At 32.3% G+C, this 18,750-nt stretch overlaps 1 protein-coding gene across 1 annotated transcript; it reads left to right on the top strand.

The window, feature by feature from the left end:
• Positions 1-4,921: 4,921 nt before the first annotated feature.
• LOC131075079 (glucan endo-1,3-beta-glucosidase) lies at positions 4,922-6,399 on the top strand. The gene is made up of 2 exons (XM_058011925.2): positions 4,922-5,059; positions 5,183-6,399. The coding sequence occupies exons 1-2, from the start codon at positions 4,981-4,983 to the stop codon at positions 6,151-6,153; spliced, it is 1,050 nt and encodes a 349-aa protein (XP_057867908.1). The 5' UTR covers positions 4,922-4,980; the 3' UTR covers positions 6,154-6,399.
• The last annotated feature ends 12,351 nt before the right edge of the window (positions 6,400-18,750 follow it).

Here is an 18,750-nt window from a genome sequence, read left to right as displayed (position 1 = left end):
GCACATGTCATTATTGTGTGCTCTCAGTAATCTAGTTTGTAAATTGAAGAAATCTGTTTATGGCCTCAAACAAAGTCCTAGGATGAAGTACCAAAATTTTGATACATATGTGTTGAGTTTGGGATCTTTTGTTATCAATATCACCTACCCAGTCCAAATCCACATAACTATGAAAATCAAAGGAAATCACATCTCCTACAAAATTTCCATGATAACACAAAGAATACTCTAAGGTACCCTTCAAATATTTTAAGACTCTTTTAACTGTATCCCAATGAACTCTACCAGGATTAGACATATATCTAGAAAGAACTCCCACTACTTGGGCAATTTATAGTCTAGTACAGACCATATCATACATCAAACATATAATTGCACTCTAATAAGGCACTTTTCTCATGTCTTCCATCTCTTATGTAGATGTAGGACAATCTCAAATAGATAATTTTGTTCCAACTATAAAAGGAACACATAATGGTCTGCAATCTTGCATGTTGATGAATGTTGTGGATTCTTTAATTAAGGTTGTGAGCATAGATAATTTCAAATTGTGTTCAAAGTCTATGGGCCTCATGGTCCCTAGAAATTAATTTATTGTGTAGGTAGTTCCTTTTCTCTTGCAAGTTGTCTGACAAGTAGGAGAATGTTGAGAAAATGCTGTCACAACCTTAAATTTACATAAGGTTACTATTTATAGTTATTTTTTGTTTGAGAATGAATTGCTTCAAAATTTTCTCTAAAGATTTGGATTGCCTAGATAAGCATGCCGATAAATTTTTGATGCAAGATCATAACTAGGTTTGAAGATATTGAAGTTTCCAATTTTGGAAGTGATGAAAGTTTTAAATTCAATTTTGAGGACTTTAGAGGCTCTAAAATATCCCCAAAAGTTTTCATATCCAACGTAGTAGTTACAAGGTGATATAACATGTCATGAGCTTTTGACACTTTGAACCATTCATCAATCAGACACCCGGTTCACAAGTTATGTCCTCACAAAGTTTGGTCTCCTAAAACAGGAAATATAAAAAATGCATCAGACACATAAATGAGCTATAAATGGGACATAAACATGTTGATGTGTGTTTTGACACATCATAGGGCATCTAGGATTGGAGATAAGGTCAATTCAACTTTATTGGGTGGTTTTAGCCCATGGTTTTGTAAACTGTTTGATAGTTTCATGTATTGTATCTCCTATATATGAGGTGCATGAGATGGAGGTTATATGTAGGTGTCTTATAGCTATTGAGTTACTCTTGAATCTCTAGTTGGTGATACTCTTGTCATAATATTTCTTTGTAATTATATTATGATCTATTTTTTGTTTTTGAATAATATATTGAGTGGTTTTTGGATTGCAATGTTTTTTCTCTCAAAAAGGGTTTTCCCACATAAATCATTGTGTTGTGGTATGCATGCTATTTATACTTATTTGTGTTAAGTTTCTATAGCTCTTGTAACAATCTGTAAAAGTTTTGTATTACCCTTCTCTCAAGTTTAGTGTAGGAAGTTGTTCTTCTAATTAACTTTCTTACACTACTAGTGGGAGAAAGAGAATACCAAACATTAGGTTTACTACTTGTTAAATATTTATTCCTCTACCACGTCAAGGCTTTTTGGAAAATAGTAAATTAAAAAATCATCCTTTATTTTTGGTGGATATGTGGACCCTCTCAAACCTTTCTAGCTAGAGAAGTTATACTCTCTTGTTTGGCTGGTTTTTGGTAGGCCCTCTTTCTAAAATTAGTTTTGTTGATGGCCAGACTTACACATGCAACAAAATTTCAATATATATATAAATTTACTCTCCTAAGAAAGATTAAAAATCCTACGATCTACATCTTCCAAGGTCATTAATGTTAAGTGACAATTGTACTACAAATAAAGTGGTCAATAAGGTAATTTATTTACGGGGTCTACTAGTTATTTCAATCTACAAACTAGAATGACTTCCTAGTTTTTCCTATTTTAACAATAGTTGTGGAATAAAATGCAAAATATTAGGCAAGGCATGCAAGAAGGTTGTAACTTATATCCAAGTCTATTGATTTTGTTCACATAAACAAAAAAGATAACAATACATACCATCAACATTTAGATCAATTTTGAATTCAATCATAAATATTAATGGTGCCAAATTTCAAGAAAGTTTTCAAAATCTAAAGGCATGCATTGATTCATGATTGTAACCACCATATACATATGCAAATAAAAATTAGAACCAATATTACCATCCATCAACATTATTTATCTCTTTAAAATTAATGAATATAAAAGATAAAAGAAAATACCAATCCCATGCACGAAACAATAATAAAAGTAGAGAATTATTGGATACATATCTTCATTAATCTTCAATTATTGATAATAAAATCCCACCTTAACTTCATTTTTCATTACAATTCTACAAATTCCAAAATAGCTATCAACTATTCTAAGATGCATAAGATTAAAAAACTATAAATTAAAAACTAAAAATTATTTTAAGCAACTAATTGTGGACCTAACTCATATCTGAAATTTTCGTACCCCTCAAAAGGATCCAAGGATTACATTTTATAGAACAAATACATGAAATAAAAAAGAACATTCTTTCCTTTCAAAAATTCAAACTCTTCTTTACCTTGGGCGAACACTCTTAAGGTTTGAACAAGTCTCGCGAAGGCTTAAAATTATCTTCTAATTAGCCCGTACTAGTGGAACTGAACGGTTGATTTTGGGAGCATCATTGTAAACCATTCATTGGGATCTGAAGATAGTAATGACACCTTGTAAGCTGCTATAGTATATTTGTTAAAATCTGAGCTATCAAATTCAAAAAATAATTGGTTTTGTCCTCCATTCATGGTTAGAAATCTCTGTGCTTATTATTTGTAAATTTTTGTTTGCGTGACAACAATAATATACATTGAAATTCAGACTTTGATTTCAAATTGAATAATTTAACATGCTCATTTATGTCTGCAATATGAGGGTTATGTTATAACTATATTTCCAAACATTATGTTTATTAATTGAGTTTGGAGAAGGAAGATAGAAAATTGATATATTCTTTCTCGAAATCTTATTCTTTAAGAATAAAGATTCATCATAAAATTTTCATCAAATTTAATGGATCTTATAGTTTGAAAAAAAAAAATCTTAATTGCTAACAAGCTAGACCTTCCTTTTCTAATTTCTATAATTTTTTTGATATCTCCTATTTGAAGCAAGCTATTGGTCAATAGATTATTATCGTATCTACAAAACCTACATGGTATATTGAAGGATCTATTACCCTCGTCATGGTTGTCATCCTATGGCATGGGTTGCAACTAGGAAGATGCAACTTTAACATCTCTTCCACTTGTAACAATAATTATATAATATTGGGATTTCATGAAAAATGTCTTTTAGTCCAAGGGGTTGAGCTTAGTTGGTTAAAGCATTGAGTTCTCAATGTGGAGACCCAAGTTCAACTCCCATGAGGGACACCTTTGTGTAGAATTCTAAGTTGTGACTCTTGGTCTTCCATTGGGTTTAAAGTGGATTTCTAAGTTGTGACCCTTGGTCTTCCAATTGTTGTTTCTAGTTTGGTGCTCAAAAGGAGCTAGTATATTTGTAATGTGGATGCTCGAATGAGCAAAAATGAGCTTTGTGATTCTATGATACATAATACAAAAAATGTCTTTTAAGGGTGAGGCATGTTGGGAACTATGGACCTAATTGTCTTTTTCTAATTATTTACTATATAATTGATTTTAGTAACTAAAGTATTGGATCAATATACTTTGTATTTGGTCCCTTTTTTTAAATCTTGGAAAATAGTTCTTCAAGTAGAATTGGAATAAATATAAGTTTTGATATTTTAATGAATCATTCTATTAATTATCTTTTACTGAGATTTAATTGAAGGAGTTTTTCTCTTTGAAGATGTACATGACGTGTAAATTAATTTCATCAAATTAGTATAATACCAATTTTATTTTTTTATTTTAGTATTTATTTTTACTATTTCATTTTTTGGCTAATCTAATACTAGAAGGAACATCACATATCTCACAAATATCGTTTTGAAACCAACCATCTTCAAATACTCAAGCACATGCACCAAAGAACAAGTATATAGAAGACAAAACCATGACGCAACTTAAACTAAATTCTATTAGAAAGCCTAATGACTTAGGTGACCCCATCTAAAAATAAAAGATAATTTTAATACATCTATAATATTAAAAATAATATTGATTCAACAATTAATGTGAAATTCAAATTATGAATTATATTCTAATCTATGAAAGTTGCCCAAACCTAACATTCTTTTTTAACGTTTACATTTAATAATTTCAACTCATTAATTTAAATATAATTTAGTATTGATTGTATTTTTTAATATTTTACTCTGAACTAGAGTAGTGCTAATTTATTTCCCTAGAGTCACGGCATGTATTTGAGCTATAATGTTCTAGTTTCAAAATATCTAGAATGAACGAACATTAATATTACCCATGACCTATATATTAATATAACACAAGAATAAAATGCGAAATTACATTCAAACTAATCGAATAGAATTTTGTGTTCTTATGCTTGACTTTGTGGAGCTGTTATGATCTTGCCTAATTTTTCATGTTTTCGCAGCCAATTCCCAAATGACTGGAGAAAATATCCGCAATGTTCGCTATGTCCAACAAAATATGGATGCACACTTAACCTACTTACTAATTCATCGAAATTCAGGCCCTGCTTATTAATTCATTGAACTCCAGAATATAAATAATAATAATACGGCCAAATCTGTATGTAGATTCCTCTATAGACAATGTGCGGGAGTCAATATTTCTATTCGCATACGGCACGGCGGCTATGTAACACGGCAAGGACTTTCGCTGTAAAGCCGGTTGTGTTTACATCGCAACATAGCTAGTTATAAATTAGCACGCCCCCGCGAACATCTTCACCACATTTTCTCCATCTGTGCGTAGGAACATAATCATCATGGAGTTCCTCAAGCAGCATAGATTTATGTTTCTGCTAATCTTCTTTATTGTCATTCTCCTGAGCTCGATGATTGCAGGTAAGTTAAATATCACTTCAATTAGCAATAGATACTTACAGTTTCATATGTAACGATTAACTAGGGAAGCACTTGTTTATTTTATGATTCTATACTTCTAACCGTGACTGGATTCTTTCACAGATTGTGAGCAGATAGGTGTCAACTACGGAATGAATGGAGACAATTTGCCAAGCGCAAGCGACGTGGTTTCTTTGATGAAGAATAACAACATCGGGAAAATGAGAATTTTCGGACCAAACGGAGATGCACTGCGGGCGTTTGCAAACTCTGGCATCGAAGTAATTGTAGGAGTGGGCAACAGCGAATTGCAGGCCGTTGCTTCCAGCCAAGATTCTGCAAACGGGTGGGTTAATGACAACATTAAACCTTTCTATCCTTCCACTAATATCAAATACATTGCTGTAGGAAACGAAGTTTTGGGAACGTCAAGCAATGCTCAGTACGTGTCATTTCTTGTTTCTGCAATTAAAAACATTCAAACGGCGCTTGAAAATGCCAATCTGCAGAACAACATCAAGGTCTCCACAGCACACGCCATGACCGTCATTGGTACCGGCTTCCCTCCCTCAAAGGGAACGTTCAGTGACACGGTGAAAGATAGCATGAGCACTATTCTCCAATTCCTCCAAGACCATGGCTCTCCTTTCATGGCCAACGTCTACCCCTATTTCAGCTATGACGGCAATAGGGATTCCATCAGCTTAGAATACGCGCTTTTCAAGTCCACATCTCCTGTCGTGACAGACCGAGATTTGTCCTACACCAACTTGTTTGACGCCATGGTCGATACTCTTCTCTCTGCAATGGAGTCCTTGGGACATTCACACCTCCCAATTGTGATAACTGAAAGCGGATGGCCTTCTGCAGGCAAGGATGTGGCAACCATTGAGAATGCCCAGACTTACAATAATAATCTCATCAAACATGTATTGTCCAATGATGGGACGCCAAAGAGACCTGGAAGCGGCATTGAGACATATATCTTCGCTCTTTTCAACGAGAACAAGAAGGAAGGCGATGAGACGGAGAAACACTTTGGCCTTTTCAACCCTGATGAGCAGCCTGCCTACCCTGTAAACTTCTCCCCTTAACTAGTCTTATGTGTCTAAGTGTTGTTGCAACGATATTGAATCGTTTGCAGTGAAGCCTTTTGGATAAAAATAAATTGTAGGCAGTATTTAATAGTTTATGTTGAATAAAATTCATGGAATTAGCGTGCAAAAATGAATCTCCCTTTGGAGCTTCTCATCATGCTTCATACGGACACTTGTCCTTTCATGTCATTAAATATTTTACTGAAGATATATAGTACAGGGCTCTTCCTGAACTTACATACATTGGTCATTCTGTGTCTTCTATTGGTCAAATTCTCTTACCATTTATGAACATAATGCTGTATTTTTTTCCAAACTCAAAGTAGACCATAGAGAATGAATTCAAAGCAATGTGTTCAAAACTACTACACGTAATTACAAGAAAACAAACACTTTTAGAGGTATATGTTTATAAAATTGAGTAAATAATATCAATTAATAGAAATATATTTAATTGCTGATTTTGGATTAAATATTATAGTAGAGTTTATTTCTAAATATTTTTTATTAAAAAATTAGGTTTTTAAAAATATTTGTTATATAATTAAAATAATATTTGATTATGTCTCTTATTTGTGTGATTGTAGAATCATTCAATATGAAAACATTATTTGAACTATATCTATGAACTTTCCTAGATTAAGGCTATAGAGTAGTTGTATTGACTTCTATAACTTATATTTAAAATTAGAATTATAAATAAAGCTATTTGATAAATAAGGATTCTTTTTCTATAGTCATACCCTTGGGTACCAATTTATATTAATTGAAGATAATGAGTAGATGCAATGTGATCTAGAATACTAAAATTATATGATATTACGTTTATGTTGCTTGATATGTTTGAATTGTGTTTTTTCAATTCTAAATATGTTGTGGATCTATAGTGGGTCATTAAAATAAATTTAGGTTTGTCCCTTTATACTACAACCTAGCATTCAATTCAACACTCATTCATTTTATTCAAGTCACAATAGCCAAATGGAATGAAAAAGTTAAATAAAAAAATAAATATTGAATATTCAAAAAGTGAGTTTTTATTTGCAACTCATATAACTTTACTAGAATGTTAGTGTCTTTTCTATTAAAATCCTTTAGTTTTTCTTTGTTATAGTCATAGAGTTTTAGGACTAAAATCCTATTCCTTAGATACTTTGGACCTTTCCATGTGTCACTAATGTATTATTCTATCTTAACAACATGATAACCTTTTTTAGTTTATTCCACCTAAGTTTATGGCCCGATTCTCTCTCTATATTTTCATTTACCAATAATTTCCCATTCTTTCTTTATTTTATTTTTTTCTCTTTGCAATCATATTATGACTTTAACTCCCCATTGCTATTCCATGTGTCAATTTATTATTACATTACGACACTCCTTTACATTATGTTTCTCATATGGTATCTTCTCCTAAAATAATGAGCTAGAAATATCAAGCCATGTGTTCTTCAGCTAAGACACATACTTCCTAGTTCATATAATATTGTGTCACTCATGGGTTGAGTTGATGAGGCATGATTGGTTTGTTAATGTGTATGTATATCCCTTATCTGGTAATTTTAAAAAAATTGGCAACTAGTGAAATTTAATTATATCTTGTGCAACTCTTTCACTTTATGGTTATATATATGATGTCAAACAAATATAGATTTTGATATTGCATTCTGATTTTGAGTGAGTGCCACAGTTTCACTCCTACAATGTGTGATGATGATGAAAGGATTAAATTTTGCCCTTTATAATGGCTTAGTTGTCATTCCAAGTGGTAAAATGTTATGGTTTTATTGGATGACATGTTATTGACCCAATCAAATATAGTGTTCTTATTAGTTTAAGTATACAATGCATTTTCCTAGTGGTAGTAGTTGTAAAGAAATGATCATAAATTTGACTGTTTGCAAAATCATTTCCATTGCCATGGCTCAATGCACTCATCTAACTACACCAAAAACTCTTAGACCACTTTTAATTTATTGATTTGAGCTTTGCGATGTTCTATATTTTTTATTCTACCCAAAAACATGATCTAATCTTCTAGGTATTGTAATGGAGGAAAATTGGGAATTAGGGTTTCAGCAAGTAAATCTACTAAATAAGCTAATTAATGCTAGCACATTGAAAGAGGGTTGAACCCAATAGATCTAGGAACAATCCCATCTTAAGAGATGATTGAAACAACAATGTATACCTTGATGAAGTTTGGTTTGACCTTCACAAAAAGGTTTTAGGGTTTCATGTAGGATGTCTTCATAAAACACTGATCATGGATGCCATCTTCAATACTTGAACTTGAGTTCACTTCTACTCCAATTCTTAATGAATGAATGATTTCTTGCTCACTCTAATTGAATTAGGATCATAAATTTGCCTCTTGAAAATTGTTAGTTTTCGAATGAGAGGGATATAGCTCCTTTTATACTTGTCTACCCATAAAAATAAATTGAATTTTTGGAACATTCTGACATAGGATCAAATTTACAACACATTTGAGATGAACATTGTAAGGTCCCAATTTAGGGCCTAATGTGAGATGGTGGCCCTGCAACATTGGCGAAAACAACAAAATGGGAAAAGAAGAAAAGTGAGCGGAAACAACAAGCAATGGATGACTCATAATTTAGAGAGCCACCACACACAAATTTATTAGGTTTAGAGTGGCAACAGAGAAAGGCGAACTAGAGAATAAGAAATGAAGGAAGGAAAGATTGGTGAAATCAAAAGTATGAGAAGAGAAAGGGAAGATAGATTCTACATCCTGCCAATAGAAGGAAGAGATATGGGGATTCTTTCCCTATATGGGGTGAGAAGGGTTTAAGTAGAAAATGTAGGCCACTAGACAAGAAGTATGGGGAAGATCTTCCCATGAATCAAAGATGGCCCCTATTAGCTACTAGTGAAAATAGGATTCCCATAGGGGGAAACCCAAATATCAGTAGCTAGAGATTCAGGATGCCCTCAAAATACAAGCTAATGGGATGGAGAGGACAATACATGACAGATAAAAATGGGAAGACTAGAGTAGGCAGTTCTTAAAACCTACCTATGGATGGAATATGAGGGGAGGCTTAAATGGAACTCAAAAGACCCCCAACGAAGGACGCGGGAAGAATTATGATGGAATGGAGAACCAAAAATTCTTACAAAGGAAAATATGAAAGAAAAAATACCTGGGTAGAAAACTCTTCATCATTTCTTCAAACATGACGATGGTTGCAATTAGTGGACTAAAGGAGCTAGCCATAATTGTCAAATGGAGAGGATATGAAAAATAAGAAGGAAACTTGGAAGAAATATTCAAGTGATGGAAAGAGAAATACCCAGAAAAGGTATACATATGGCCTCTCTAAAATGGTTATTTTCTGATTGAATGTATAGATTTATATTTAAAGAATGAGATATAAAGAATGGTAGACCTATTTTATTTAAAGGAGTTAGCTTTTCTAAAACAAACTGGAACCCAAACTTTGAATTGAGGAGAATTAAGATTAATAATACCTTAAAATTGGTTTCACTGGTTGGTTTGTTAGCTAAATACTAGAGTGGTAAAGCAATCATGAGAATTGGAGATGCTTTGGTCTCATTTATAAGAGTAAAAGAGGACCTCTTAAATGAGAAAACATGGGATATAGAAAATATATGCATGGAAATTGACATGGATTTGAAAATTTATAACAAGCTAGAAATAGTTAAAGGAAGGAGGCAAATGGAAAAAACAAATCAAGATTTTGAATGAATCCTTTTTAGAATGGTTCCTGACTAGGGAAAAATGTTAGATGGAACCTCAACCTCAAGCAAGTTAGAATTAAATGGTAATTGTGAGAACACAGAAAAAGAAATTGGAAATATGTTAAGCAAAGATACAAAAGGAAGCCCCCTCAAAAGAAGAAGACTAGATCTAACCAAATGACAAATTCAGTGGAAGATAGTCAAGGAAATAGAATGGAGACACTAAATACTAATCCCCAGCCAAGGCAAGACACCAAGAAGGAAGTAGAATTGGTAGTGCTACTAAAATATATAGAGGACTTATGACATACAATTTAGCAATAGCTAGAAGAAGTAAGACCTAAGGATAATAGACAAACACTTGAAAATCAATAAGTGGCAGAGCAAGAGGTACGAATCGAAACTTTATTTCAAAATCTAGAAAATAAATGAAAAGAAGGGGAAGGAATAAGGAAAGAGGGGTAGAGTAGAGATGATGAAGGGGGTGGTTATAGAGATTGGGAGGAGATAGAGGAATTGAGAATTGAAAATAGGATGCTCTAACAAATCAAGGCAAAGAACAAAGGACCTAATATTTTTGAATGGAATAGTAGGAAGAGAACATAAAACAAATCCAGACTAAATATCTTTGTTATCCAAGAGAAAAAAGTTGGAATAGGAAAAGTAATAAAAGTTTTGGGAAGGGACTTAACCTTCCCAAATCACAATGAAGATCATAACCCGAAATTTTAGGGTGATAAATACCCCTAACAAATGGTGCATAATCAAGTGCCAAATTGAGCAAGCAAAAGTGGATATGCATCTTCTTCAAGATACCAAGCTTCAAAAGGAGGAAATCGAGAGGAGATTAAATAAATGGAAACATTGGAAAGGGTATTTTGTAAATTCTGATGGAGCCTCAAGTGGTTTGGGAATTTTATGGAACCCATGAAAAATGGAAGTGTCAATAGTAGAAGAGACTATATGGTGGATATCAAGTAAATGCAAAATATTAAAAACTAATGATATTTTTACTGTAATCAATGTCTATGGTCCAACTCAAACTATGCAAAAAAAGGAGTTATGGTCATAGTTATCAATAGGCTGGAAGGTCTGGAAGGGGAAAGAATATTGATGGCAGGGGATTTTAATGCATCTAGAAACAATTTGGAATAAAAAGGGGGACTAAGGAAAAAATAAATAGTTTTAAAATCATTTCCAACAATTTATTGATAGCAATAGTCTAAAGGACATGCAAGCAAACAATGGTATTTATACATGGACTAATTGAAGGAAAGGATTTACCAATATTGCAAAAAAATTAGACAGATTAATGATGGTTGGAAACAGGGATAATGTAATACAGTTCTATTATGTGTCTATTCTTTCCCTCGTTGGAACTGACCATTTCCTAGTTTCACAATCAACTCCCATATGGCACTCCATTCAAGTTTGAAAACATGTGGCTTAGAGATTCATACCTAGAAACCCTAATAAAAAAAAGGTGAAGGAGGAAAATTTCAAACCCGCATACATGTTTCAACTTAGCAGTAAATTAAAGTATGTTAAGATGAAATTGAAGGAATGGAATAAAAGTCATTTCAAAAACATTTTCCAAGAAAAATAAAAATAATAAAGGAATTAGAGAATCTTAATGAAAAGATAGTTAAGGATGGAATGGGACTAGAGGAATATGAGAGAGAGAGATTATTAAAGATGAAGTTCTTTGAAATATCAGCATGGGAGGAATTCTATTGGAGACAAAAATCAAGGGAGGTCTGGCTTTAGGAGGGGGACAAATTCATAGGGCCTCTACAATAGAGAAGGGGAGCGACAAATTTATGGAGGTTAGTAGGGAGGATGGAACAAAAACTCAAAATTGGGAAGAAGTAAACAGGGAGGCTACATTTTTTTTTGAAACAATGATAAACAAAAATTTATTTGGGGATAAGGAAATAAGAAAAGAATTTTTGGATATAATTCCCAAGGTAATCACAAACAAACAAAATCAAGAATTGTTTAAGGCAATAAAAATGAAAGAGGTGAAAACAACAGTATTCTAGATGAACCCTAATAAGGTTTCTGACCCAGACGACTTTCCAATTATTTTTTTTCAACATTTTTTGGAGGTAGTGGGACAAGATATTCATAAGGAGGTGGAGGAATCAAGGAAAAAGAAGATAGTACTAAGAGCAATAAATCATACCTTCCTAGCTTTGATCCCGAAGAAGAAGATGGTAAACATTGTGGGTTACTTCAAGTCGATAGCTGTATGCAATACCACATATAAGATAATATCCAAAACAATTGTAAACTGACTCAAGAGGGTTCTAAATTTACTAATATCAAAAGAACAAAGTGCCTTTTCCCCAGGGAGATAAATTGTGGAAGGTATAATAATAGCCCACGAAGCTATTCACTCAACTACAAAGTTTAAGCAAGAAAGAATTATCATTAAACTAGACATTATGAAAGCTTATGACTCAGTGGATAGATTTCTTGAAGGAAACCCTAGAGAAGTTTGGCTTTCGAAAGGAGTGGATTCAGTGGGTAGATGAATGCATATCAACTTTGATCTTCTTAGTGTTGATGAATAGTGGGGCTCATGGATTCTTCAGGTCAAGTAGAGGCATAAGGAAAGGAGACCCAGTATCCCCTTTTTTGTTCATAATTATGGTTGAAGCCTTGGGAAGATGAATAAGAAAGATAAGAGAGGAAGGATATTGGTATGGATTTAAGATAGTTGTAGGTGTTAACTTGGTGATACATTAATAATTTTTGGTTGATACAATGTTGTTTGATCAATCAAATAGGACAAAAGAAAGGAATATTAAGACCCTTCTTAACAAATATTGTGAAGATTCAAGCCAACAAATAAATTGGAGTAAAACAAAGGTATTATTTCTAAATACACAATCGAGCCTTTAGAGGGAATGGCCAAGATTTTCAAAATTAAGGTGGCTAACTTCCCAGGTAAGTTTGTAGGAACATCTCTCTTTCAAGGGATGAATAAAAAGAAATAAATTGGGATAACTTTGTTTCAATATATGCAGATAAGATGAGTGCATGGAAGGGTAAATGACTCTCATCTATAGGAAAACTACTAATGATAAAATGAGTGTTGTCAGCACTTGATGTATATTCTATGTAATGTTTTAAAATTCCAAAAGAAATTGAGACATAAATGAATAAAATCATGAAATTTTTTTCCAAAGGCACTATTGAACAAAACAAAACAGCTCTAGTGGCTTGGGATAAGATATTTAGGCCAAAAAATGTAGGAGGAGAAGGTTTGAGAAAGCTGGTGATAATGAATTTAGCAATGGGAGCAAAACTTGTTCAGAATGTGTATATAAATAGTGATAAAAAATTGGTAAATATTTTAAGAAGGAAGTACCCAAATTTTGTCAACTCAATCAATATTTTCAAAGTAAGACATACCCCTACTCTAGTATAGGATCTTACTACTCTAATATTGAGATAAAAGGGATAATATAAGAAAGGAGAAGGAGAGGGAACATGAATACATTAGCCTAGTAATATTCTCTTACTATAAGTTATGAAAAAGAAAAATACCAATTTACAAAGCAAAAGGCTCAATTTGCAAAGTAACTTTGGTATCAATTTAGACATGTCATGGTGTGTGCATAAAGTGTATCATTGAGTGGAGTGTATTCCCCCATGTTAAAGCAATTCATATGCCTTATCAAGAGAAATTTCTTTAAGGTAGCATGCATCTAAAAGATAAGCACATTACCGCAATGAGATATCCCCAAGAGAGGACAAATCAAAGGATAATGGTCACAAAACATACATAGAAAAGTACATAAGGGATCCACTAACTCTGGGGTTAGTATACTCTTATGATAAATAATGTATATCAATGATATTTGTATTGAATTGACCTCATATTCGAAAGGAAGTGGAACTAAAAAAGCAATGGAAGAAGAGAACATAAGTCATTTTGAGTCTACATGGAAGACACCAAAAGAGATCTCAAGACTTTGCATCGTCCTCAAGTAGACAACACAAGAGACAACATATAGAAGAAAAGCGATACAAATGGAAGAATGACACAATGGATTTGACATCTTTATTACCTTGCACCAATGGAATAACAAGGGTCATCCAAATAGAACCTAAGATAAAATAAAAAATATATTAAGCATCACATCACAAGTGTAGCATCATAAATTGTACACCTTTACTAGTGTATCCAATTTCATACTCTCCTAGCACCTATTTTAGTCTTTCCCTTTCCTCTATGTATTATATTTAAATTAATATTACAAGCCTTATTCGAGTTTATTACATTATCACTCTCTTATTTGGGACCTTAATTGTAGGTGTGCCCTTTTTATTTAATCCTAATTTGATCCTAATTTCAACTCTCAAATCATATTTGCATATCTACACATTCTAATTTGTACCCACCATGCTCGATTTAGCATTAGAATCATGATAGCTTGCATCCCTAGAAAATTAAAAAAAAGTTGGTCAGACCATGTAGCATATTACCTAGTCCCGTAATTTTTTCCTCAAATTTCAAGAGCTTAATTGGGTGGTTTTAAAACCCTATCTAAATCCTACTCCGTGCAAAAATATATCAATTCTAATTATGCCTAAAGGTGATTTCAATTATGAAAATCCTTATATAAGACATCCCTCACACTACATTTTTTATAGTCTAATCTATGCCCTTTATCATGAATTCAAGAGCAATTGTTCTTTGTCAAGAGAAAATATGATTCAAGGAACAATAAAATACATGAAGGAAACTTCCATTTATGCTTCAATTATGATTTCATGGTGGATTTTATGTGATTTATCATGTTATTACATCAAAACATGGAGGACTTATTCTAAGAGCATTGCATCACCTATTGAAGGTATAATAATCTACAATCAAACATTTAAATCTTGCCCTCAAAAGAAAATCTGTTCTAATTCAGTCCAAGTTTAATTTTTATTTCAATTAGTGTTAATTCCAAACCCGTGGTTTGACCTAAGGCAAATCCCTATCCACAACCCCCTTTCTTTCATCTTGTGTGTAGATATAGGTAGTCAGTTGAGCTGAGAAGGTTCCAGAATAGCATCAGGAGCCTCCTCCATCCTTCGATGCCACTAGCCTACAAATTGACCATGTTATAGTTTATCCACTTGATGTCTTTGATGAGTCTTTGAAGGCCTTATTCGATGCAGCATAGAAACACCAAAATGTCAAAGTATATAATTGTATGAAGATTCATTGACAACATTGATAAACATATCTATATGATACTCAACAATTGGTTTAATATTTTAAATTAAAATTTCTCAAGCACAGGTAGCAAGAAGATAGATTACTTGATTGAAGAATTTGAAGAAAGTTATATCAACTATTTGGCATCTTGTGAAGCTAATTTCAATTGCATATTCTCTCAGGAAACAACTTACCTCCAAATTACCACTAATAAACTCTTGATCAATAAGTCCATACTACAAACTGTCCATTAGAAACATGAAACTACCCAAATTTTTAGTCAAACCTTGTGAAAAGGTAAAGATATTATCAAGCCCAACAAAGTATTGAACCTTCTTAGATACATAGGTGATCACAATTTTGATTCCTTGCGATATAGGCACCATCCTAATAGTGGCAGATTCATATTTCCTTCCAAAGTATTGAACCTTACATGACACAATATGCATCTTTCCCAGTTTGTTCTGCTAAGAAACTTACAATGCAATGACCATCATAAGAGATAGTATCTCCTCATCACCACACGGGAAGGAAAGAATGAATCTCCTCATGTCATTGACCAACCTTACTTGCTGAGACATGTCATAACATCCAACAATATAACACGTACCTTTGGTAAATGATAAAAGTACCCTATAAGCGAAATCCCTTTTGTTGTGCTAGAAAATGTGAAAGCATTATTATTGACAGTTACCAAAATTCTCACACTCTCACATCAACAGGTGCTCTTAAAATCCTATACCATTCTAAGAGTCACCTTCAGTTACTTCTACATACCGACTACTTCCAAATGCAGTGTAGGCATTAAAAGACTAATGTCCAACCAAAACTACCAAGCCTGTAGTACTTAGTCTATGGTGACAACAATGTGTTGTGGGAGTACAAGTTATTTCTGCTCATGCAATGATCACTACACTATGTTCTTCTCCTGCAAATATGATACATATATTGGCATTCACAGGCATGTGCATATACTTTGCGTACTCAAAGCCCACTTTGTAAGGATTGTATTCTCGGGCCCACTTTGTAAGGATTGTATTCTCGGGCTTGATTGACATTCTTTGTTGAACAAACCTACGCCATCACCAACCAAAACTTTTGAGATCTTCTCATGCTGGTATACAATTAACATTAAATTATTTAACTAAGAAAATGTATATAATGACCATTCAAGAAGCACATATGATGTAAAAACTGTTGCATTCAATCTTCTTACACGGATTCACTAGGTTTAGATTCGTTGCAAAAGTAATCCTTTACAGTAGCCTTTGCACCTCTATTAATCTAAAATGTCTCCTACACCATTTGAATGACAAGCCAGTTTTAAAAACATATTAACTATTACATATCTATTTGTAGTGATTCTTAGTATGTGAATAAAGGAGAGTCAAGAACTAGAAAATAAACAAATTTAAAAATAAGACTCTTCACGAAATTTCTGTAGCAATAAAGAGCTATAACAAACTCTACCCACAACACTCCTAAATATTGATCAATGTGTTCTTCTTGTTCTATGCAGCATCGTAGCACTTAAGGTTCTTCATCCCGCACAAACGCAAAAATCTCTATTTCATCACAGCTCTTCATATATCCTCATCACACACACACAGAACCACTTGGGACTCTGATATCAAATGAAGGAGAACAAAGCAAAAACTGTTTCAATATACCTAAATGCAGGTGTGCATGTACATATATATGGAGATATATAGTTGGTATAATTGTATGATATCGAAAATTGTCATAACCGCTAACTATCAATGTAATAGATAGTTAGTAACAAGCAGGTCAAAACCAAGTGTCATTCTTCCATCGTTTCAAAAAACCCTTAGTAACAAGCAGGTCAAAACCATGCAGCTTTTCCATGAAGAGAGTAACCACCCCTGTACCAATCTTAGCCCAAATAATGGGATCTTACTGACATTTCTCACAGGCATTTGGTTTCACTCTATACCTGTCCCCACCAATGGAATCCAGGGGTCCACCAAAATAGCAATAAGGTTCCATAGTTGGAAGCAGGCCTGGAATTTGACGGTCACCCCTGCTTGTCATGAATTTTTTTTGACAGTTTAGTAATTTTAATGCCTTTCATTTTACGTTTTAAAAAAAATGTTAAGTGTCAATTCTTTAAGCTTCATAGAATTGAAGTTCCAATAAAATTCAATTAGATGAAAAGAAATAATTCCATCAAAAAAATGTAAAAATTTAAAAAACAATGATAAATTAGTAATGCACTTAAAAAATCTTAAATCTACTTGTAAGTTTCTAAATTCAACCCAAAAATCTTGTTTATTATAAAAATAGAAACCATTTTAGATTTTTTTATTACAATATTTTAAAAAATTAGAAATGATTATATCTTATCATTTCAATTGTTAGAAGTTTCTATATTGATATTTAAGACAATCTTTAAAAATATTAAAAAATAAATTGACAAAGTTTCTAAATTTATATAAGAAAAAACATACTAAAAATTCATAGAAAAATAATATAAAATTAGAAACAATTATATCTTAATCCTACCATTTTAAAATATTCTAAATAAATTCATATATTTATAATAAACATTGTAAAATAATATATATCAATATATATTACCTATTATAATATTTTACGTCTTATTAATAATTTTAAGTGTCATATATACACTTTGTGGAAAAAATAGCTTGTGGATACATACAGTCTACTAATTTTATGTCTAAAAGTGCAAAAATAGCCATATAGCCTGTCAAATTCTAGGCCTGGTTGGAAGGTTGGGGCTAGTTGGAAGGTTAGGGCTAGTGAAGACAAAGGTAATAGAAATACCATAAAATAGTGATGGGCTAAAGGAAAGCAAAGCACTAAGCTCCCACAGTACACTCTTCTAGAGAAATCATACCTTGAAACATCTCACAATGCTTTTTGACTAGTTTCAAGCAATTAACAATATTCAATGAGTCTCCCTCGATTCACACCTTCCTAAAGCCCTTAGATGGGGCCAATTTGAGACCAATGTAGGCAACCTTAACTTTGACAAAGTGTTTTTTCTAGTTATCTCAGGGGAGGGCCACCATCGAAACAAACTTACTATTGTGAATTATTATATTATTGTTGTTATAATATTATAATTATTATTTTTAATATTTTTGTATTATTATATTATTTTATTATTAATATATTTTAATACAATTTTTTATTTTTCTCTATTTCTCTTTTTTTTCTATTTTTTCTATTATTTTATATTATTATAATTATTACTTTTAGTATTAGTTTATTGATTAAATCTACTTTCATAAAATTAATTACAATTTATTTATAATTTCATATATATGAAAAAAATTATAATACTAAAATGAAATATATGTTTTCTAAAGATATTTATTAATAACTTTTATATATCCTTATTGTAACTTTCCTTTTCTTTTTTATTAATTTCTACTTTAAATCTATCTGTAATTATAAATTTGTATGGTGTGTATTAGTTGCTAGCTATAAAGGATTTCTTTATCATAAAATTGTTGTGAGCAATACAAGCATTATCCTCTTGTCCTTAGATGGAGAGTTGAATGGTGAAAGAAGAGGGAATTGATTTGTTGTCTGAGAAATCTAACACTACAATAATATCAACTTTAAGTTTGAACAAAATGGTGAAGGAAGAGAGAATA

The sequence above is a fragment of the Cryptomeria japonica genome, chromosome 3 (genome assembly GCF_030272615.1).
Source record: "Cryptomeria japonica chromosome 3, Sugi_1.0, whole genome shotgun sequence".
NCBI classification, from domain to species: Eukaryota; Viridiplantae; Streptophyta; class Pinopsida; order Cupressales; family Cupressaceae; genus Cryptomeria; species Cryptomeria japonica.
Note: the sequence above shows the minus strand (reverse complement) of the source record. Positions and strands in the feature narration are given on the sequence as shown.